This window comes from Polypterus senegalus, chromosome 6, assembly GCF_016835505.1.
Source record: "Polypterus senegalus isolate Bchr_013 chromosome 6, ASM1683550v1, whole genome shotgun sequence".
NCBI classification, from domain to species: Eukaryota; Metazoa; Chordata; class Cladistia; order Polypteriformes; family Polypteridae; genus Polypterus; species Polypterus senegalus.
The window spans coordinates 23,448,155-23,471,964 of NC_053159.1; the positions used below are offsets into that span (position 1 = coordinate 23,448,155).

At 44.5% G+C, this 23,810-nt stretch overlaps 1 protein-coding gene across 5 annotated transcripts in view; it reads left to right on the forward strand.

Annotated features, from left to right (window-relative positions):
* ttll10 (tubulin tyrosine ligase-like family, member 10) overlaps positions 1-23,810 on the forward strand; it is a 327,871-nt gene that overhangs the window by 203,483 nt on the left and 100,578 nt on the right. For all 5 annotated transcript variants that reach the window (XM_039755585.1, XM_039755587.1, XM_039755588.1 and 2 more), the window contains 3 exons: positions 2,727-2,877; positions 13,314-13,523; positions 16,944-17,133. In XM_039755585.1, the coding sequence (XP_039611519.1) occupies positions 2,727-2,877; positions 13,314-13,523; positions 16,944-17,133 (551 nt within the window). The remainder of the gene's footprint in view (positions 1-2,726; positions 2,878-13,313; positions 13,524-16,943; positions 17,134-23,810) is intronic.

Consider the following 23,810-nt stretch of genomic DNA (forward strand, 5'->3'; position numbering starts at 1 on the left):
CCATTTTGTATTGTATACTGCATTAGTTTGTCTTTTAAAATGAAATATCTTTTTGAGTGGCAAGACATTTTAGTTGAGAAAAAAAACCAATTAACGTATCTAAAGCCAGTAAAGTTGGCATGAGGATTCCAGACCGTTCCTTAAAGCCATTGACCGCCTTTAGACCTGCCCGTGCGCATACACATAGCTATTGTAATGCAATGCACCTTGAGAGCACCTTCTTCAAGATGGTTACTGCTACTGCCTCATGGATGTGCCTTCTTGTGTTTGAATTAGTGCTGCGGAGTTTTCATGTTGTTCCCGTGTAAGATGGAGGCTCCATTTTTTTTTTCTCGCATTCCCAGACTGGCAAACCAAAACTGGTCCGGTTTGTGGGTGTTTGCTTGACTGGGCCTTGTGATGCCCTTCCATCCCATTCAGAGTTGTTTCCCACCTCATACCCGATGCTGCTGGGATATTTCCCGCCATATTCCGGTTTAAGCAGGTTTGCGGATGTCATGTTGTAAAATAACCGTTGATTGAGTGACAACAAGAAAGCTGAACGCCGCAAGGTCCTGGCTGAGGTTTAATGTGCTTCACAAAATGAGGAGCTCCACGAGAATAAAGAGACCACGAGCCATTGTGTTAAGTGCAGGGCAGTCTACTATTATTTCAGAGACCTTTCATCAGGCCTGAAAGACATTTCCAGACGCTTTGAGGCAGTCTGAATCAGCTGCGTCCCTTGGTGTGCTTAAAAGAAGCAGGGATTACTGGCGAGTCCCCGCGCCCGTAGGAGATTAGATGTAATGGTTACCTCCTCCTTCAGGTGAGGCCTATCAGATCAATGAATGCTTGACATAATTGCTGTTTACTGTGCCAGTATACTCCCTCTGGCAGGGAAACCAGACAGACCAGTTCCTTCAACGAAAAAGCAGATCCTAACTTTCATTCTATTTATAGCAGTTTGACGGTTAGGAGCAGGCAGCTGTGCTGTAAATGTGACGTCAGTCACCCGGCCTTTGTTTTATATGGCGCCCTTATCACACCTACGCTGGCGACTAGGTGGCAGGCAGGGTGGCGCAGCAGTTACTGTGCGTCCCTGAGCAGGTCGATTTTTCCAAGGGTAAAAAGTCTTTTTGAAAAAAGTGTGAGGTGTCCGTGCTCACCATAGTGAACGCCATCATAAGGCCTATGTAAAGGACAGGCACGGAGTTGGCACATTACCAAGGACCCTCAGACCCCTTCATAGTTTAAAGCCCACAGAAACGCACTTTACCAGCGTTTGGTTTTCCTCCTCACTGCCATCAACTGATCATACCGGGATCTCACCTATCATGACTTTAACCCAAGTTTATAGGTCTCTCTGTTTGGTATTGGGTGGCACAATGGTGCCCTGACAACTCTAACGTCCTGGAAGTGAATCCTAGCCTAGGAAGTGTCCATGTTACACTACTAAGTGGGCCCAGAGTGAGTGAATGAATGAATGACTGAATGTGAAGACCACATATACCCTTTGCTGGCAACGATATTCCCTGATGGCAGTGGCCTCCTTCAGCTACATGATGCACCCTGCCACACTACAAAAACTGTTCAGGAATGCTTTGAGGAACATGACAAAGAGTTCAAGGTGTCGACTTGGCCTCCAGATTCCCCTGATCTCAATCCGAATGACGGAAACTGTGGAATGAGCTGGAGAAACTAAGTCTGGTCCATGAAGGTCCCAAGTAAAGTATAAACTGTTACCGGCTTGGTGGCTGATACCACAGGACACCTTCAGAGGTGACAATGGGTCAGAGCTGTTTTGGGGGACCCACACAATATTAGGCAGGTGGTGTTTAATGTTGTGGCTGATTGGTGTATATAAAATGGTGGCGATTGATTACTTGTGAACCATTGGGACTGGAACCTTGGTCTTACTCAAAAGCTTGTGACCTGAAAACGCTCTGGTGAAGCAAAAAATGTGGCTAACGGCAACTTTCACCAGATTATCAGGGTTTGTGTCTTTCTTAGGGAAAATGGCTCGAGAGGACGACATGAAAGAAAGGAAAAGAACAGGTCAGATCCTACCTTGTGCCCAGCGCTGCTAGGACAGGCCCTTGAACTGGACTGAGTGACTTTGACATGGTTCTTATTAGATTTCTCCTTATGTGACACACTGGATGGCCCTGTCATCTAATGCCCTGAGCTTAAATTCAATATTTAGGGTATATCGTCTGTGTGGGCCTTGCATGTTCTCCTTTCGTCTGCATGGTTTTTGTTTTTTTTCTCACATCACATAAAGACATTTGAGTGTTATGATTGCTGTAAACTCAAAAACAAGCTTTGTTTCAAAAATTAGGCTGCAAGACTCCGGATATGGCCTAGAAACAAAACCAGCCTGGCCCCAAAATCAAGAGGCAGGCATTTGGCCTGCATAAGCCCAACAGAAAATGTGGAATGCTTTTGAAATTAAAAAAAAACTTCAAAATTCACTTTAGTTATTAAAGGATCCATAACTTCATTTCATTTTACATTTCTCAGTTGCCTTGTTTTTGTAACGAAATTAAACTTTCACAAATATGATTAAGGTTTCATTGGGTGAACGGCAGGGACCAACCCTGCGTGGAGAATCAGTTTGTTGGATTGTACCATTTGTATTCTTGTTAACAATTAAATATCATGCTTTACATCTTTTTTAATTTCATAAACCACATAAGCAGAGTATACTCTCGGTATCTCACTAATCCGGTGTCCTCCCTTCTGTGCAGCAACATCTGAGAGCACTGAGGTGGATGAGAGAGAAGGCGCAGAGTCCACAGCAAAGCTCAGACCACCACTGGCAACTGCGCATGAAGTTCCTGAATCAGGCGAAGCAGTACATTGGGACCCCCTACAGCAGGAGACACTACCAGCCAGACGGTGGGCACCTGCATTTTTGACACTTCTTTGTGTAAACAATGGCTCCAATTTTTTTTTCTAAAATTATTTTCATTCTTGTGATTATGATTCATTTCATCAAGTTCCTATCTATCTATCTATCAATCTATCTATCTATCTATCTATCTATCTATCTATCTATCTATCTATCTATCTATCTATCTATCTATTGTGCCTCTCATATCTATCTATCTATCTATCTATCTATCTATCTATCTATCTATCTATTATATAGTGCCTATCTATCTATCTATTATATAGTGCCTTTCTATCTATCTATCTATCTATCTATCTATCTATCTATCTATCTATCTATCTATCATACACTGCCTTTCGCTTTTACATCCCTCACTGTCTTCTGTTACTGGCAGATGTCCCTTCTAATCTTTTGTCGCAGCTGAAGTCAGTTCAGGACTCTGCTGTAAGAATGAGCACACTACACAGCCATCACTTGACTTCCTGTGTTTTGTAGGATTGAATATAATATTCTGTTAATAACCTCTAAAGCTTTAATTGCACTTGCACCAGGATATACCAGTAATCTCCTCCCTCTCACATACAGTTAGGTCCATAAATATTTGGACAGAGACAACTTTTTTCTAATTTTAGTTCTGTACATTACCACAATGAATTTTAAATGAAACAACTCAGATGCAGTTGAAGTGCAGACTTTCAGCTTTAATTCAGTGGGTTGAACAAAACGATTGCATAGAAATGTGAGGCAACTAAAGCATTTTTTAACACAATCCCTTCACTTCAGGGGCTCAAAAGTAATTGGCCAATTGACTCAAAGGCTATTTCAAGGGCAGATGTGTTCAAGTCCGTCGTTATGTCTTATCACTTAAGCAGATAAAAGGCCTGCAGTTGATTTGAGGTGTGGTGCTCGCATGTGGAAGATTTTACTGTGAACAGACAACATGCGGTCAAACGAGCTCTCCATGCAGGTGAAAGAAGCCATCCTTAAGCTGCGAAAACAGAAAAAACCCATCCGAGAAATTGCTACAATATTACGAGTGGCAAAATCTACAGTTTGGTACATCCTGAGAAAGAAAGCAAGCACTGGTGAACTCAGCAACGCAAAAGACCTGGACGTCCACAGAAGACAACAGTGGTGGATGCTCGCAGAATCATTACCATGGTGAAGAGAAACCCCTTCACAACAGCCAACCAAGTGAACAACACTCTCCAGGGGGTCGGCGTATCGATATCCAAGTCTACCATAAAGAGAAGAGTGCATGAAAGTAAATACAGAGGGCACTGCAAGGTGCCAGCCACTCATAAGCCTCAAGAATAGAAAGGCTAGATTGGACTAAAGAACATCTAAAAAAGCCAGCACAGTTCTGGAAAAACATTCTCTGGACAGATGAAACCAAGATCAACCTCTACCAGAATGATGGCAAGAAAAAAGTATGGAGAAGGCGTGGAACAGCTCATTATCCAAAGCATACCACATCATCTGTAAAACACGGTGGAGTCAGGCAGTGTGATGGCTGCCAGTGGCACTGGGACACTCGTGTTTATTGATGATGTGACACAGGACAGAAGAGGCCAAATGAATTCTGAGGTGTTCAGAGACATACTGTCTGCTCAAATCCAGCTAAATGATGTCAAATTGATTGGGCGGCGTTTCATGATACCGATGGACAATGACCCAAAACATACAGCCAAAGCAACCCAGGAGTTTATTAAAGCAAAGAAATGGAAAATTCTTGAATGGCCAAGTCAGTCACCTGATCTTAACCCAACTGAGCAGGCATTTCACTTGTTGAAGACTAAACTTCGGACAGAAAGGCTCACAAACAAACAGCAACTGAAAGCGCTGCAGTAAAGGCCTGGCAGAGCATTAAAAAGGAGGAAACCCAGCATCTGGTGATGTCCATGAGTTCAAGTCTTCAGGCTGTCATTGCCAGCAAAGGGTTTTCAACCAAGTATTAGAAATGAACATTTTATTTCCAGTTATTTAATTTGTCCAACACATGTAGACCGGTCGGCATGTGTTTTGTGGACTTGGAAAAGGCATTCGACCGTGTCCCTCGGGGAATCCTGTGGGGGGTGCTCCGGGAGTATGGGGTACCGGACCCCCTGATAAGAGCTGTTCGGTCTCTGTACAACCGGTGTCAGAGCTTGGTCCGCATTGCCGGCAGTAAGTCGAGCCCGTTTCCAGTGAGAGTTGGACTCCGCCAGGGCTGCCCTTTGTCACCGATTCTGTTCATAACTTTTATGGACAGAATTTCTAGCGCAGCCAGGGTGTTGAAGGGGTCCGGTTTGGTGGACTCAGGATTGGGTCACTGCTTTTGCAGATGATGTTGTCCTGTTTGCTTCATCAGGCCGTGATCTTCAGCTCTCTCTGGATCGGTTCGCAGCTGAGTGTGAAGCGGCTGGGATGGGAATCAGCACCTCCAAATCCGAGAGCATGGTCCTCAGCCGGAAAGGGTGGAGTGCCCTCTCAGGGCTGGAGGCGAGATCCTGCCCCAAGTGGAGGAGTTCAAGTATCTCGGGGTCTTGTTCACGAGTGAGGGAAGAATGGAGCGTGAGATCGACAGGCGGATCGGTGCGGCATCCGCAGTGATACGGGCTCTGCATCGGTCTGTCGTGGTGAAAAAGGAGCTGAGCCGTAAGGCAAAGCTCTCAATTTACCAGTCGATCTACCTTGCTACCCTCACCTATGGTCATGAGCTATGGGTAGTGACCGAAAGAACGAGATCGCGAATACAAGCGGCTGAAATGAGTTTCCTCCGCAGGGTGTCTGGGCTTTCCCTTAAAGATAGGGTGAGAAGCTCAGTCATCCGGGAGGGGCTCAGAGTAGAACCGCTGCTCCTCCACATCGAGAGGAGTCAGATGAGGTGGCTCGGGCATCTGATCAGGATGCCTCCTGGACGCCTCCCTGGTGAGGTGTTCCGGGCACGTCCAACCGGGAGGAGGCCCCGGGGAAGACCCAGGACACGCTGGAGGGACTATGTCTCCGGCTGGCCTGGGAACGCATGGGATTCTCCGGAAGAGCTGGAAGAAGTGGGGGGAGAGGGAAGTCTGGGCCTCTCTGCTTAAGCTGCTGCCCCCGCGACCCGACCTCGGATAAGCGGAAGAGAATGGATGGATGGATGGATAATTTGTCCAATTACTTTTGAGCCCCTGAAATGAAGGGATTGTGTTAAAAAATGCTTTAGTTGCCTCACATTTCTATGCAATCGTTTTGTTCAACCCACTGAATTAAAGCTGAGAGTCTGCACTTCAACTGCATCTGAGTTGTTTCATTTAAAATTCATTGTGGTAATTAATGTACAGAACCAAAATTAGAAAAAAGTTGTCTCTGTCCAAATATTTATGGACCTAACTGTATTGCCTTACATTTTTATCTGTCTGGCTTTGATGTGTAGCACGGTGGTCAACCATGAAAGCAAGACTTTTCACTTTACTATGATACAATGAACAATAAAGTTAAACCTAGTGTCATGATGAATATTGTTCATGTTTTTTTGTGATTTTCCTATAATATTTGGCTAAAATTAACAGGTTTCCTTGCAGAAAGTCCATTGTTTTATTAAATGAATTTAATTTTCAATTAGCTCTGCATAGGGCAAACATTTTCTGTTGGGCCCTCAAGGCAGTTCTGCCTAATGTAAAGCTTCTCCTGCTACTGTGTCAGCCGAAGGAAGTGGGTCCCCCACCAATCAATAAAAGGGGACATAAATATATTGTCAAACAAATCTGAGATGGGAGCAAACAGAAAGAATTGGGGAACCAGTTGGATGACGTCTTATTTTCTTTGGACCTTCTTTGTCAACAGCAGTCATTAGTCACAATCCTCCTGTTGTGGGTAGTTTCTGTCTCTGTAGTCTGTGTGTGTGTGTGTGTGTGTGTGTGTATATATATTGTGACATATAGGGGGTGCTGTCGCTCCCTTGAACCCTGTCCAAGACACCAGATAAAAGTCCAATAATTGACTGTATTCTCACAGTATAGTGCACAAAGCACCCTCTCCTCCACAATACTCATAAACGAACCAATAATAGTAACAATAATACTCCACCACTCCCAGACGCGTTGCCCTCCTACCACCCAGCTCAGCTCAACGCTCTGGTATCTCTCTGACTCTTTTACAGTCCTTGTCCCGGAGGTGTTTTGCCCTCTCTGTCCACGTGACTAGGAACTCTTCCGGGTCAGATAAAATCCTTTTTCTTTACCCCGGAAGCACGTCATTTCCCCTTGTCCATGTGTACTTCCAGGGCGTAGGGAAAATAGTCACTGCTCCTCCCTGCAGCACCTTCTAGAGGCCCCCATGGTATCCAGCAGGGCTGTGAAGGAAAACTCCAACGTCCATAATTCCCTGCTGGCATTCGGGGCACCTCCATGCTGCAGGGAGGGCGGCACCTGGTGGCGTGGGGGTATTGGCCGGGATGAACGGCCGGCCATCCATCACAATATATTTATATATATATATATATACAAGTAACATGCAATGATTACACTTGACTTGAGCATTCCTAGTTTTCATCCTCTTTCTCTGTACGTTTAGCATTCGTTTGCTCAGAGGTTGATGTGCCTCCTGCTTCCTGATCAGCTCTTCTCTTCTCCATCCTTGCGACAAGCTTCTTCTCTTCTTCCGTCGGCATCTTTTCACGTTAAAACTGATTAAGTCAGTGTTTGTGTTGCGATTACTTAGTACGTTTTCTTTCATTTTTCATTTATGCTGGCACTCTCCCCCAAAATGATTTAAGATGTGAAGAGGTAGGGGAAGTGACAGTGAAGGTGGTAGAGAAGAGAACGGCGCCTGTATGCATGCGCAACACGGCCACCCTGCTGCCGAGAGTTCTACAATAAAATAAAATAAAAATAAAAAGAGGAATAACCTTGGAGGTCAATCATCACCCCGAAAGCGGATAGTAGACGTCACGTAGTATACGTGTACCAAACTTCAGGTCAATAAGTCACACGGTTTGCGAACTACAGGTGATTTAAAATCCTGGGCTGACAAATGGACAGCCATGGTAGCGTATTATATAAGAAGATGTTGTTGTTACAAACTTGACAAAAAGACACAAAAAGGTTTGGGGCGGCCATCCGTATATTGTTTTCCTGGCTGCAAAATTGGTGGAACGGTGGCAGTACAGGTTAGGGTCCACAACAGAACTGATTTACTGATACAAAGATGGTGGCTGTAAAGGAGAGCGGAGGAAGTGAGGTCTTCACTGGGTCCGGAACTGGAAGTGGTGTCATTGGGGTCAGGACCGGAAGTGATGTCATCAATGGCCAGGCAGAATTTCCTGTAACTGGTCTGCAGAGAAGTCTTTGTACCAAGAGATTTAAATACGCCCGGAGCTGGAAGTAAAAGTCAAAGAGTAGATGACAAAGTAGAACGTCGTAAAGAATTCAAAAAAGCTGGCACGATACACATGCAGAGCAGGTTCGAGATAATGGAAGTACAAAAATTCTTCTCAAAAAACTGATAGTAAAGATCGCATTAGCGCTAACAAATGGAAATTATCCATCCATCCATTATCCAACCCACTATCTCCTAACTACAGGGTCACGGGGGTCTGATGGAGCCAATCCCAGCCAACACAGGGTGCAAGGCAGGAAACAAACCCCGGGCAGGGTGCCAGCCCACCTCAAGGCACACACACACACCAAATACACACAGTAGGGACAATTTAGGATCACCAATGCACCTAACCTGCATGTCTTTGGACTGTGGGAGGAAACCCACACAGACACGGGGAGAGCATGCAAACTCCACGCAGGGAGGACCCGGGAAGCGAACCCGGGTCTCCTAACTGCGAGGCAACGGAAATTATTACTCAGTGAAATATAACGGATTTAAACTTTAAGTTGAAAACTTGTAGATCTTCTAATTCATGTTGCCATCAGGGAAAAGAAGTTTTTCTTCCCAATGAAGAGGCGTATCCGTGAGAATGAAAAGATTTATTGTTTGATGAAAGCGAAATCCACATACGCGAACGGCAGAGACGCGAAGTGGCTGGTGTGTAGTGCAGGTCGGGCGGTTGGCGAGTGAAGCCCCCTAGTATTGTATGATAAAATGAAAATTGCATTTACTGTACTTTTGTGAGGAGTGCTGTTGTCCTGTGTGGCTGGTGGAGAGGAAGGGGAGTCACTTCCATAAACGTGCATCACGTTAAGTTCCTTTGTCACCTCAATTGTCGATACTACAACTTTCCTCTTAGGGTTTGTCCCTTCCATACTCTTGTTGATGCCCCTTCAACACTGGATCCAGGAGAGCATCCATGGGATGCACTCTACGTCCCCCGGAACGTTTGGTGGCAGCTTTCCTGGGTTACATCGGGGCCACAGGTGTGGGACTTTAGGACTCATACCTGTTGGGCTCCATGGCCACCACCCAGAGGAGATGCATGCCTTAACGAGCCTCGGTGGGCTGGAATGCAGCCATACCCAGAAGTGAAGCCTAATTAGGCCAATTACCACCTGGAGCACTTCCGGGAGGGCTACAAAAAGAGCCTGCAGACCACTACTTGGGAGCCAGAATCGGGAGGAAGAGGATGAGGTTGCCTGAGAGGAGTGGTGGTGCCGTCAGAGGAAGAATTGGTTTGGGTTGTGTTGAGTTGAAATGGTTTTGGACTGTGTTGGGCCTGTGGGGCACGGGGAAGACGTGCCCCATGGCTGAAGAGAAAAATAAAACTTTGCTTATTGAACACGTGCCTCAGTGTGAATCTGTGCCAGGTCGGGCACCTATATAGCGCCTTATTCACTATATATATATATATATGTATGTAAACACACCAAAAATAAGGCAAGAAAAGCACTGAAAACAAATGGTACCAAAACATCCTCTGAGAGCAACTTCTCCCAGCCATTCAAGCACAGTTTGGTGACCAACAATGATGGAGCACCATGCCATAAGGCAAAAGTGAGAACTAAGTGGCTCAGGGAACAAAACATCTACATTTTGGGTCGATGGCCAGGAAACTCTCCAGACCTTAATCCCATTGAGAACTTGTGGTCAATCCTCGAGAGGCAGGTGGACAAACAAAAACCCACAAAATCTGAAAAACTCCAAGCATTGATTAGGCTGCCATCAGTCAGGATTTGGCCCAGAAGTTGTTTGACAGCCTGCCAGGGTGAATTGCAGAGGTCTTGAAAAACTGCAAATATTGACTCTGCGCATAAACTTAATGTCATTGTCAATAAAAGCCTTTGAAACTTATGAAATGTTTGTAATTCTACTTCAATATACCATAGAAACATCTGACAAAAAGATCTAAAAACACGGAAGCAGCAAACTTTGTGAAAACGAACACTTGTGTTATTCTCAAATCTTTTGGCCACGACTGTACTTCAAACTGACATCCCTTCAAAATCAGAAGAAGCTCACCACTTGAACCCAAGTGCACCCTTCTACAGTCCAGAAATGTCTTGTTAGATGTGATCATCATGGAAGAGCTGCTGCCAAAAAGCCACTCATCCAATAGCCAAGGCACTCATCTGTACCCGAAAAACACAAGGTCTGAGGTGCTGAACGAAGGTGGCCGGTGATCTCGACTGATGAGCGAGAATGTTCAATATTTGACTCATTAGACGGTTTGTCTGCACAAGTGCTGGAAAGTGCAACATGGGGAGCTGTCTCTCTGCCAATGACTGAGGAGTCCCGCATGCTCATAGCTGCATTTCTGCAAAGTGAGTTGGGGATCTAGTCAGAATGAATGGAGTCCTCAAGGCTACGATTGGCCCCATCCTTGTTCTGCAACAAGACACTGACCCCGAAGACATGGCCAGAGTCACAAAGAACGATCTTCAACAAAAAGGAGAAGAAGAACGAGGAGCTGTGCAGCAGATATCATGGCCTCTGCAGATCCCTGATTTGAGGTAGTCTGGGACCACTTGGAGGGGGAGGACAGCTGAAGCTGACAGAAGCACAGAGACGAGTTCAACAAGATTCTTGGCATTACACAAAACTACACAACTGGCAGTGCGACTAAGAGAGCTTGTCTTAAGGTCAATGGGCACCCACACCCACTATTAATTGAGTTCTTCTTTTTTTTTTTTACCGTTCACTACACATTCTAGTAAATGCTTTGATATTTGGACACTTTTCATGCTATTAGTTTTGAAAGCACAGAATTTTTTAACATGACTTGCATTGTGCTATGTGCTTGTTTGTATCCAAATCTCCAAGCCGAGCCCCTGAAGATTCGCAGTATGAACACCGGCTGCTGAGCCACCAGATCACACCACTCCAGAATATACACAGTGGATTAAAACTAAACAGACACTTTATGTAAAGGTGTCTATTAATGGATTGTAGGTGGCACACTCTTTTGTGATTGGGTGTGAGAGTGACCGGCGTACTCCCACCACCACCATGTGTCGCAAACAGGAAGCACCAGGACTCTAAAGACTTGGACCTTCATCCTTTTGCAGAGAAATCAGGGGCACCACACACCCCTTTCCAGCGACCTCATAACCCGCCATGCTCTCTCAATCCGTCTACTGACTTAGGAAGACATGAATGCCACTGCCAAGGTACGAGGTCGACACTCTTTCCGCAGACAGACACACAGCTGATGGCTGTGCCCAAGAGGTCATTAAAAGCTTGGTTTTTATCAGGACACCCGCAAGCCCAGACACTCGGACTCCTCACTCAGCCTCTTGAGTGCCCCAATCAGAGCCTCCATTGATTCTGTGAAGATCCACAGAAAATAAGTGGAATAAAAACTAAATGGACACTTTAAGTATAGGTGTCTATTAATGGATTGTAGGTGGCGCACTCTTTTGTGATTGGCTGTGGGATTGACCGGTGCGTGCCCACCACGTTTACGCCCAGTGCTACTGTTGCTGCTGCGATAATCACCGCCTCCCTGTGACCCTAAACTGGGCACAATAAATTTACCCCTCAGCACATGCAGGATTAGATGTATGCTTAGAACTTTGGGGTCCGGCGGCTGTGGGGTATCTGTTGGTGAAGAGAGATTCACTAATCTTGACTTTGCTGAGTCAATGGAGGCTCTGATCCGGGCGCTCGAGAGACTGAGTGAGGAGTCTTGAGTGTCCTGGATAAAAACCAAGATCCAGGCCTTTAATGACCTCTTGGGCACAGCCATCAGCAGAGTGTCTGTCTGCGGAGAGAGTGTCGACCTTGTCGAGAGGTTTACTTACCTGGACAGTGACATTCATGTCTCTGGTGACTCTTCCTGTGAAGTCAGTAGACAGATTGGGAGAGCATGGGGGGGTCATGAGGTCGCTGGAAAAGGGTGTGTGGTGCTGCTGATATCTCTGCAAAAGGACGAAGGTTCAAGTCTTTAGAGTCCTGGTGCTTCCTGTTTGTGAGACATGGACGCTATCAAGTGACCTGAGATGAAGACTGGACTCCTTCAGTGTTGTGTCTCTTCGGAGAATCCTTTGTGATGCTCATGGAGTCCTGAAAGAAGCACAATACCTGCATTGTGACGGAGTGTCAGTTACGGCACTGTGGTCATGTGGCACGATTCCCTGAGGGTGATCCGGCTCACATTGTTGAGGACCTGAGTGGCTGGACCAGGCCAAGGGGATGCCCATGTAACTCCTGGCTGTGGCAGATAGCTAGTCATTTGCGGAGGGAGGGACTGGACAGCATGTCTGCCTTTGCCAACCAGGGTCCTGAGCTGTTTCGTCATGTGGTGGGTGCAGCAATGTGCCGTACCAGTTCATGCTCCCCAACCTGACCTAACCTTAGAACTTTTGTTCAGTTCTTGTCACTTAATTGGATGCAATGCAGGTTGTAATGCGACTCGGTCACAAGCCTAAAGGTTTGGGGGATATAAAAAAAAAATGCAAAACAAGAAAAACATCTTTACAGGCAACATGCAACTGAGGTGAACCAAGATGGTGGCAGATTTATATAATGGGAGCAGGAAGAGGTGGGGGTCTTGACTGATGTCAGCGTCAGGCAGGATCTTGGGGAGGTGAATGTGATGTCTTTAGAAGGCAGGTTGTGATGAAGGTCTGCAGAGGGAGAAAAGCGGAGAGAGTGTTACTGGACAGCCCACAAACGGCCCCCCTAAAGGCTCGGTGGAAATACACTTCCCTTTGAGGCCGTGAACTGTCTCTCATACTCACGTGTGCGTCCACATCCTTAATCTGTCCCCCCACCAGCTGTCACAGGATGACCACAATGACCACACCAGGCAATGCTTTTGCCAAATAACATGAAGACTTTGGTGAAATAATGCAATAATAATTTTCTTTTGAGTAGCGGGAGTATGTTTCCATATAATAAGAGTATTCTGTGTCTTTGTTTTGTTTGTTTTTCTGAACCTCTGACCAAGGGTCTGCCATCTTTTTCCTAGACGTTGAGATGACAAGTGCTGTTTGTATGTCAGTCACATTGTGACGTAAGTTAAATTAACATTAAGACGAATCGGCTTCCCCTTTGTGCCATTAATCAGCTGTTACTGAAATTCTCTTTCCAGGTGCTGACCAAGAGCAGCCTATACTATTCCTCGACTGCTGTGGATTGGTGCGGAGGGTCCTGCAAGACCTCAAAGATGATTTTGGTTTTGTCATCGGTCCTGGAAATCAAGCCTACCAGTATGACACCCTGCCCATTTCGTTAAGCGCCGAGGAGGACATGCAGCCGGGAGATCTAGTCTTTGTCTCAGGCACTTACTTCGACCCACAAAGTAAGATGGCTGGGGACAAAGGGTGGGAAAGAAAAGTAAACCCCTGGCAGCAGCATACCTTAGTGCCGGGATGTGGTCGGGTGTTTATCGTTGGCATGCCACCTTTCTGTCCTCTAAACCTCTATGAAGCATTGGGCTTGTCACGTATGCGGGCCAAACGGCTCCCCGACTAGCTCAGCTGAGGGATGCATTACCACTCCCCGACGAGAGGTGGCGCTGCTGCTAACGGTCTCCTCTCAGTTCTAAAACCCACCCAATGAGGGCGACCACTAAGTAAGGTCCCAGAAACAAGAAAAAAGAAGCCTGGGAAGGTGGCATCGCTCTTGAGAGGACAACGGGACAGGAGCGGAGCTCAGATGCGCGTTAAATGTTTTTGCTTAAAACAAATGTGTTGCCATTTCAGACCCTAAATTGTTTTAATTTCACGGCTCTTCCTGTTATCAGTTTCCATTTTGAATTCCGAAGTAACCAGGGTTACCGGGGTGGTATCCCACATTGCCACAGTTGTGCCTGCCTCACAGGCTAAAGACAAGACAGCAGTCTATTCGGTGGCACACACACACACACGCTCACAAGTGGATGATTTAAAGCGACCTGTTGACCAAACCTGAACCTCTTTGAGATGTGGGAGGAAAACTGGAGAACCCACAGAGACACAGGGAGAACATGCAAACTCCACACAGGCAGTGGCCGGGCTGAGATCTGAACCCAGGACACTGGTGCTGGTAACGGCACGGCCCTCTCAAAACACCCCCTGTGCCAGTACGCACATAAAGTTCAGACCCGGTCACTGATGTACACAATTCAATTGAACGCTTCTTTATCAAAGCTTTGGTGCACCTGTGGGTTTATGACTTTGAGCAGCAGGTGCAACCTGCCCGGGGCTTTGAGTTTGTCTGCCAGAAAGCAATAAACACAGGAATGCCTACAGCCTTTTCTAAAATGGTGCCAATTGTGAAAAAGAAAGAAAAAGAAAAATGGGTGGATGTCAAACTTTCTGCCATGATGAACCACTGGTTAACAGCACTGATTCCATGCCATTGTAGCTACTACGTGATTGCAGCGTCCTTTTAAATATATTTTGCGTTTGATTTTTTTTTTTTTACTGTGAGCAAAAACGAATTATGATTGAACTTACAAAAAAAATGAAATCTGTCATTGCAGCTTAAGGTTTACCTCAAATCTTCATTCACTTGTTAAAGACCCAGGAAGTTTAGGACCTCCGTCTTGTCTACGGTCCTTGTCTGCTGCTCGGCCTTCCTGCTAAAATATGCACTTCTTCTCTTTGGCTTTTCAGCCTTCATCTGCTAAACTGTCTCTATGTTAGTTTTCATCTTGGACTAAAACTCTGAGAATATTGACAAGCAGACTTTTATACTTATAAACACCATGTCTACTTTTGAGACAACGACAGTTAAGTTCTGTCTGCTTATTATAGAGTGCGTGGTATGAAAAGATGTTGGCCCATCACCTTCTCAAGCTTCATTGGAACAAGCCTGACATGACTCTTGTAGGCTCTAAAGCTACCCTGTCAATATTTGGAAATATTCACACTGCATCCGTGACACCCGCGCTTCATCACATGGCCAGGTTAGTAGCCCTGGTGTTGTTTGTGACAGTCTTCCTCTGCGGCCTGGTATCACTTGGATGGTGTTTGAAGACTTGGTCCCTGACAACTGTCCTGTTCTGTGACTGAGACAATCATTCATGTATTTGTCAGCTAAGCTCAAGGCTAGAGACCATTGTAATATACTCTATTGTCTTGTATCCTGGCAAAGCTCACAAACACGCTGCAGCTATTTTGAAGTTCTGCTACCGGCTTGTTGAGTCAAACTAACGATACCTCAACTCCATATAAACTTCACTGGCCCCCAGCTAACGTCCTCGCTTACAAAGTACTCCATGATCTGAGACCCCTGCGTTTAATTCTCATAGACCATACACCGGCCCCTTCACTGCAGTCTTCTGCTGCTTCTGGCCTGCTTGTTGTCCCATCGGTCCACCAGTCTTCAGTGGGAGCTCAGGCTCTTAGGTCTGCTGCTCCTCGGCTCTGGAGATCCCTCACTCCGAATATTCACTCCCTTGGTTCTGTTTGTGCTGATTGGTTTATTCTATCTATCTATCTATCTATCTATCTATCTATCTATCTATCTATCTATCTATCTATCTATCTATCTATCTATCTATCAATTATATAGTGCCTTTCACATCTATCTATCTATCTATCTATCTATCTATCTATCTATCTATCTATCTATCTATCTATCTATCTATTTATTATATAGTGCCTTTCACATCTATCTATCCATCTATCTATTATATAGTGCCTTTCACATCTATCTATCTATCTATCTATCTATCTATCTATCTATCTATCTATTATATAGTGCCTTTCACATCTATCTATTTATTATATAGTGCCTTTCACATCTATCTATCTATCTATCTATCTATCTATCTATCTATCTATCTATCTATCTATCTATCTATCAATTATATAGTGCCTTTCACATCTATCTATCTATCTATCAATTATATAGTGCCTTTCACATCTATCTATCTATCTATCTATCTATCTATCTATCTATCTATCTATCTATCTATCTATTTATTATATAGTGCCTTTCACATCTATCTATCTATCTATCTATCTATCTATCTATCTATCTATCTATCTATTATATAGTGCCTTTCATATCTATCTATCTATCTATCTATCTATCTATCTATCTATCTATCTATCTATCTATCTATCTATCTATCTATCTATCTATCTATCTATCTATCTATCTATCTATTATATAGTGCCTTTCACATCTATCTATCTATCTATCTATCTATCTATCTATCTATCTATCTATCTATCTATCTATCTATCTATCTATCATTAAGAATGCAGGACAGTATGGAAAGTTCCCATTGGCAAGTTGCTTCTTAACTGGCATTTTAAAACCTTCATTTGAAGTTAGACCTTCACGTGTTAGGACACTATGAAGGCAGCTGGCAGCGCACGAGTTAAAAGCTCCTCATTGATGGCCTTCAGGCTGTGCGGTGACGCTGACACGTCTTGCTACTTAGCAGCCAAGCGCAGTTTGACATCAATGGTGCTGAAGATTCTTTGGTAATCCTGAAGGGTGGGCCCTCCTTTAGATCTTTATGCCACTCATTGTATTCAACTTTCAAAACTTTTCAAAACTGTGGAGCTGGCTCTTCAGCACTAGTTTGAAATTCACACAGCAGTAGAATCTTTGATTCATATAAAACCAGTTGCTCATTTAATTTTCTGTATATAACATTAGACCCTTAACCATTTAAGCTGATGGTGCGCTGAGGTTCTTAAAACATAATTTGTTATGAGTGTAACAATGTCAAAATGTCCTGCATGCCTTTCACGTGTCTTCTTTGAAATGGCTTTTCCAGAGAAGCGGCAGATCCACAACATGGTGCACGTTGAAATCTGGATGGGGGACGGATGGCGCACCCTAGGAGCTCGCTGGCAGAGGGGCCGAGTGCAAGTCTTTGACTCCTACCAGTTCATCTCCAGATCCTACGGGGACATGAAGTACCATTTCAAGTCCATCGAGACTTGGCTGCAAGGCGTCTGCATGAGGTCAGAGGGATGTGTAGGGGGGCTTTCTGAGTGGGATTAGAATTCAGTCTACAAAGTCACCTCCTTGTAAATAAAAGAACACACACACACACATATATGTACTATCTAAGAGGAGAACACCTCATTGGGCCCAACACAATTTGTCAATTCCTCGTCTCCTAACATTTCCATAAATCATATTGACTTAGAGTTTGAGGGTCCCTAAGCTGTTGTTTTGCACCTGTGTAACTCAGAGGAGGCTTGAGCCACCCAGGCAGCAGTGGGTGCAACGTCCTGCATTCGTGTTTTATAGAGCAGACTCATGGAAGCTGCCATAGTTAACAAATAAAACGTGACGACGTGTGGCGCACATGGAACACCCAGAGACCACCCAGTGTGGACAGGTGTCCCCAATACTGGAACTGTGACATGCATGTCTTCTACAGAGAGTGTGCAGTACAACAGCTGGTACAAGAATGAAGACGAAGCAAGAGAAGAAGAAATGAATAAAAGCACTGAGCAAAAAATTTGGGGCACCTCGGTAATACCCAGCAGCCACCTGACTGACCGGCTTTGTGCAGGACATGTCTGTGTCCTTCAGCCGCTTCCTTCGGTGGTCCGCCTTTAGTTAAAGGACCACCACTGCTTCAGTGTTTTTTTTATCTAAATGTTAGTCCATTCTCTGTACAAGTGTCACATTACTTTTTTTTTTAGTTTAACATCGCATAACCTGTTGTTTTCTGTGTGTGAGCCCATTCCTATAGGTGGATAGCACACTTTATTTGTCCCCAGGGGGATATTTGGCTTTTTACAGAAACTCTTTAAACAAACAAACAAATAAATAAACAAACACACAAACTTTGGTCTGAAAATCCAGAAGAAAAAAACTTGCACTCTAGCTGCGTTTTCCCCAAATTACCAAAGTTCAGCAGCTCTAGCATACAAAATGGGATTCAGCTAAAGCCTGACAAGTCAGAATGATTCCACAGACAAAATATCTTCATTTTTAAAAGCTTTAGTAATAACTCAAAGTAAAACAGTTCACACAAAAATAGAGAAAATTGATATCTCTTTATTATAAAAGAAAATCTAGAGACGAGACGAGATTTTTTCTCAACCATTTCCGGTTAACGGCCCACACTCGCGGTCCCCAACAAATAAGTTCCCAATAAAAGAAGATGTATTCTGTCCAAATCTTAATAAAGCATTTCATCCTAAAGGCAAGTACACAGGCACTCCTTGCACCGAGAAACAATGGAGTCAAACGAATTAACGTGAAAATTGTCGACCGGTTGCACGGCAAATTGGTTAATCAATAGACTCTGCTGAAACAGTTGGTGGTGATGGTGCGCTAGCTGAAAACATTAACTTACAATATCCCGTAGAAAATCTGCAACTGTTAACACCATCTGGTCTTCCACCGGACGAATTACCGTTGAAAGAAGGAAGTATCGTAATGTTATTGCGTAATTTATGTCTGAGTGATGGGCTATGCAATAGGACAAGATTAGTTGTATTCAAAATTGGTCGAACAATTCTGACATGTAAAATTTTAACAGGAGACAAGAAAGGTAATGTAGTACATCTTCAGGGGATAACATTAGACACCAAAGGAGATCTTGATATGCCATTCGTATTAAAACGTTTTACAGTTTCCCGTTAGAATAGCTTTTCCTCTGACAATTAACAAATCACAGGGACAGACATTTGACAAAGTCGGTTTATTTATTAGAGAGAAAGAAACGAAATTCACTCACTGGCAGTTATACGTTGCGTTGTCACGATGAAAGTCCAAACACGGAATCAAAATTCAATGCGATCTTGAAGAACAGTTAATTACAAATATTGTTATTAACTGAAGTTTTACAGTAAAAGTGTAAGTTTAAAAAGTATTTGCGTGTTAATTTCAAAGCCAAACAGAGAGAAAATGTATAACACATCGAATAACTTTAACGCAACATGAAACATAATTTTCTTTCAATTTATTATGTTTTACTATTTTTAACTATGGTTAATTACTCGCTGTAATGTAAAATAGTTAGTTTTATTATGCATATGTGACAATTCCCATGAAAATAACAATCTGCTTTCCCACACGTGAGCAGCAGAGCCGTGAAGTGGCTGGCGAGTAGTAGTGCCCGCACAGGGATTGGCAAGCAAAGCGAGCAGGGGCAGAGCCTCTAGTTAGTAAATAAATAAATAAATAAATAAATAAACACACAAACTTTGGTCTGAACAAAAATGAAAATTCAAAAGAAAGAAAACTTCTACCTTGGCAGTCCCAGTCCCAGTGAGGTGTTATGCAGATGTAGTGCTGTTGGTATAATGGAGCCCCCTGTAGTGTTTCTTGACACACTTCTGCTGAACGATTCATCGGCTGAAAGTCCTCAGTGTTGGTGTGTCACAGACAGGATGTTCATAATGTTTTCATTCTCTCCTCCGCTATGACCTCTGAGGGATCCAGAGTGTGTCCTGTAACTGGGCCTGCTCTTTATATCAGCTTGTCCATTCGGTGGCCTTCTCTTGAAGTGATGTTACCAACCCAGCACACCGCAGCATAGAAAATCATACCGGCCATCACAGATTGATAGAAGATGTCACAGAATGTCACTACCTGCACTACAGGAGCACAGTCTCCTAAAGAAAGAAGAGCCTGCTCTACCTTTCTTCTACAGTTCCCTCATGCTCCAAGACCAGTCCAACCTGTCATTAAGATGGCACCCCCAGATACTTGTAGGAGTGGACCACCTCTTCATCCTCTCCTTGAATTGTGACTGAACACAGAGTCTCTTTGGTGAAAATCAATACGCAGTTGTTTGGTTTTGCTGAGTTGCAGAAAATTCCCAAAGTTCTCCACTCGACTCCTCTCCTTTGTCTCATCCCCGTTATCAATACACCCCATAAGTGCAGAATCATCTGAGGAGTCCTGTAGGCGACATGACCTGCTGTTATATTTATAGCCTGAGGTGTGAAGAGTGAAGAGAGAAGGAGATAGGACTGCCCTGCACTTGAAGACCCCCACTTCATTGTATGAAAAGCTTTAGATAGATAGATAGATAGATAGAACTAATTTGTCATTCTGAGCATTAAGCTGTTTCAAATGATATCATACAGTCTGTGACCCTCCAGTGTTTCCTCATAAAATCCCATAATATTAGAAGTAAAGATCGGACCTGTCCAAGCTCCTAATAACTGTCCCTTAAACAGAGAACAGCTTCTCCATCTTCTTCTTATTCTTTAATTGTTACCAGTAATTTTTCAGTGATTCAAGTTAAACAGGTCAAATGGTGGCTCAGCGTTTCGCGCAGCTGCCTCCCCCATGCAGCATCCCGGGTTCAAACCTTCATCGGATTCTTCTTCAATTCCCTGGCATTTTCATCATTCAGAGATTCTCGCCAGGGCCTGAAGTTGTCCTCAATGGGGTCGTATTGTCTCTGGACGTACTTCTGCTGATTGGTCCAACAGAGAGGAGACCCCAGAATGTCGTATGTAAAGAAGGTTTCCAGTATTAGTGACAGTTATGTCCTAAATCTATTGCATTTGAGAATTATCATGTATGCTAATATTAAATGACTTTCTACAATTTAACCCCTCCATTTTTTCACCCCAGCAATGTCATTTAATTCAGCTAAGTTATTCTACGACTGGCTATCATATCCATCCATCCATTATCCAACCTGCTGAATCCTAACACAGGGTCACAGAAGCCAATCCCAGCCAACACAGGGCGCAAGGCAAGAACAAATCCCTGGGCAGGGCGCCAGCCCACCGCAGGGCACACACACACCCACGGGACAATTTAGGATTGCCAATCCACCTAATCTGCATGTCTTTAGACTGTGGGAGGAAACCCACGCAGACACGGGGAGAACATGCAAACTCCACGCAGGAAGGACCTGGGAAGCGAACCCAGATCTCCTAACTGCGAGGCAGCAGTACTACCCACTGCGCCACCGTGCCGCCCTGGCTATCATACGTCACCTAATATTTGGGACATTCAGACTATTTTAACAAATGCAACAATGTGTTGTTCAATGCATTCGCGATAGATCTGTTTATTAGATTAGATAAACTTTATTAATCCCAAGGGGAAATTCAGATGCATAGAGCAGCAAAAACATAAAAAACAGACTCACTGGACAAATAATACAGCCAATCTATTAATCAATCGATAAATACATACAGGTATACCGTGCAGGTATTTCAAAATAAACTTTTAAGAGTACGTTGGGAGAAAGCATTGAGTTGCCTGATAGCAGTGGGCACAAGAGACCCCCAGATGCACTTCTTAGCACACCGTGGTGGAATGATCCTGAGGATAAAAGTGCAACAAGAGAGCGCACCCTGGAGGGGATGAAGGGGATTTTTCATGATGGCGTCCAATTTTGCCACCATCCATTTATCCACAACAGCTTCCAGTGTGTCCAGCCCTGAGATGGAGCATGTCACCAATTCACCCTGGACAGACCTGTGGTGCCCCAAAACTGCCCCCCAAATGCTAAAAAAGCATATAAAAGTCCTTCTATTGCTGAATCTGCCTAAACCAACTCAAGGTCCTGGAGCACCAGAGACCACCCAGACAAACAGAAGTCAGCCTGGTATGGGTGCAGAATGGCATTGTTCACCTGGTATACAGTCTGGCGGAAGCTGCTGGGAGTGTGTAAGCTTTAGGGGTCTTGGTCCTCTAAGGTGATGAAGCAGCAGAGCTCATCTACATACAACTACTTTGCAGTTGTTTTAATTCTTCATCTACATTGGAGCTAATTAGCACAATGGAAGGCAGTCAGGCATTGTGGTGTAGTGATTAAGTCTTTGGACTTCAACTCCTGAGGCTGTGGGTTCAAATCCAACTGGAAAAGCAAAAATGGTATCATAAATCAAGTAAGTTGGCCCAGGATTAAAGGTGCCAGCCTAGTAAAGAGATATCACATGATTGGAAGCTGCACTTCATGAATGCACTTTGCATTTTTCCGCTGCAATTTGCCTGCTCTGATCCCTGAATTTGGAGCCGAAGCGCTGATCTCTAGGCTAAGGCCACAATGGTGAGGCCGAGTTTGGAATTCCTGGCACCTGCGTTCTCTCAGATGAAAACCAAAATGCAAAACCTCACCCTGTTTGAAATCTAACAAGACAAAACCTTCTATTCTGCTGGCACTGCCAGGCAGATGGCTCAAGTGCATTGAGCAGGGTGGAGACTACACTGAGAAACGACATGATCAGTTTTGTTCTATTTTCTGATACCTCCATTTTCATAACCTGCTTATCCAGTGCAGGGTCATGTGACAACAATTCCACTAATCATGGGGCACAAAGCAGGGACAACACCTGCACCTGGCCAGTCCAGCTCCGAATGTTTAATAAGCACAATGGCCTCACCAGAATTGTTCAGTAGGCTGGCTGTGTTGTTAACTGTGATGACTTTATCGACTTCATTTGCTGCCCTTTCTCCATGTTAGGCTGTGCGGTGGTCCTTCTCCATGCCCTGTTCCTTTTCACTGGGTCTCTGATGCCCTTAAGCTGTTGTTGAATAGCACTTGGTATGCTGCTACCAGTCATTTGAGCAGTGCCACATTAAAAAAAGAAAAAGACTGCAAGCATCCTGTGAGAAAAGCTGAACTTTTGCCAGAAGACCCCCTTGGCGGATCTGGTGGGCAAGACTGGTGCTGGCATTAAGGCGAATTATGCATTGGTCTAGGGCACAGATCATTAAAGGGGGGAAAACCTAGCTGCACGGGTTAGCTACCAAACAAGTAAGCTTGGCCTAGGGCACACAATAACCTGGCGCTGGCACTGCTGGTGGGCAGTGTTTTTACCGCTGACTTTCTGTGGCTGTCGTATTGTAAGACATTTCCAATGTTCTATGTGTGAACTCCAACTCGGGTGGGTCTGAGAATGACTTTGAGTAGAATTCACCTCAGGAGCATCCAGAAAGGGAGCAGAATTTTTCAGAAAATTTGGTTTATTTGGAATGCCCCAAACCCGTGTGCCAGATAACGCGCAATCATCTTGAAAGCTCAAGCTAAACCTCAGGCAGCTAACGCGAGATCTTTGGCTATAAGATGAGATGTTCTCAGTAAGCTCCAGCTAGACATTAGCAATCAGGTCTGAGGAGACTTGAGAGGAGCTGCCCTGACTTAGAGAAATGCACCTCATGAGTGGTGCTTCTTTTAGTACGTAATTCTTTAAAAAGGAGTATGATGTTCATCTTCTCAACTGGGATGACTATGCAGTGAGAAAGGACCAAATGGAGGCCCTTAGGAAAATGTAGGCAGGGCAGAACCGACTCACATGATCCTAATGTGGGATGATGTCCTAATTAAAAAAAAAAAAAAAAAATGAACCAAGCCATAGTCTGCCTCAAGCACTGTCATCACAAATTGGAGCAAATCTGGAAAAAGGCAGATGAACACCATGGGATCTTAAAATCAAAGACCTTGGACAGACCTGGAAGTGTGCAGACTTACAGCCTTTGATGAACTTGACATTGTTTGGATCTCAAAAAAGCCACCTTGACAAAGTGCACTAATGACCTGACCTGACTGAAGTTGAATCACATCGTATCCTGTTAAAGAAGAATTGGGAGATGATTCCCCTATAGGTGTGAAAATATGCCTGGAAGACTCCCGATGGATTTTTCTAAGCTGCCCTGTTCCCCCTGGCCTTCCCGGTCATGGATGTGTACTCGGTGCTCTCAGACA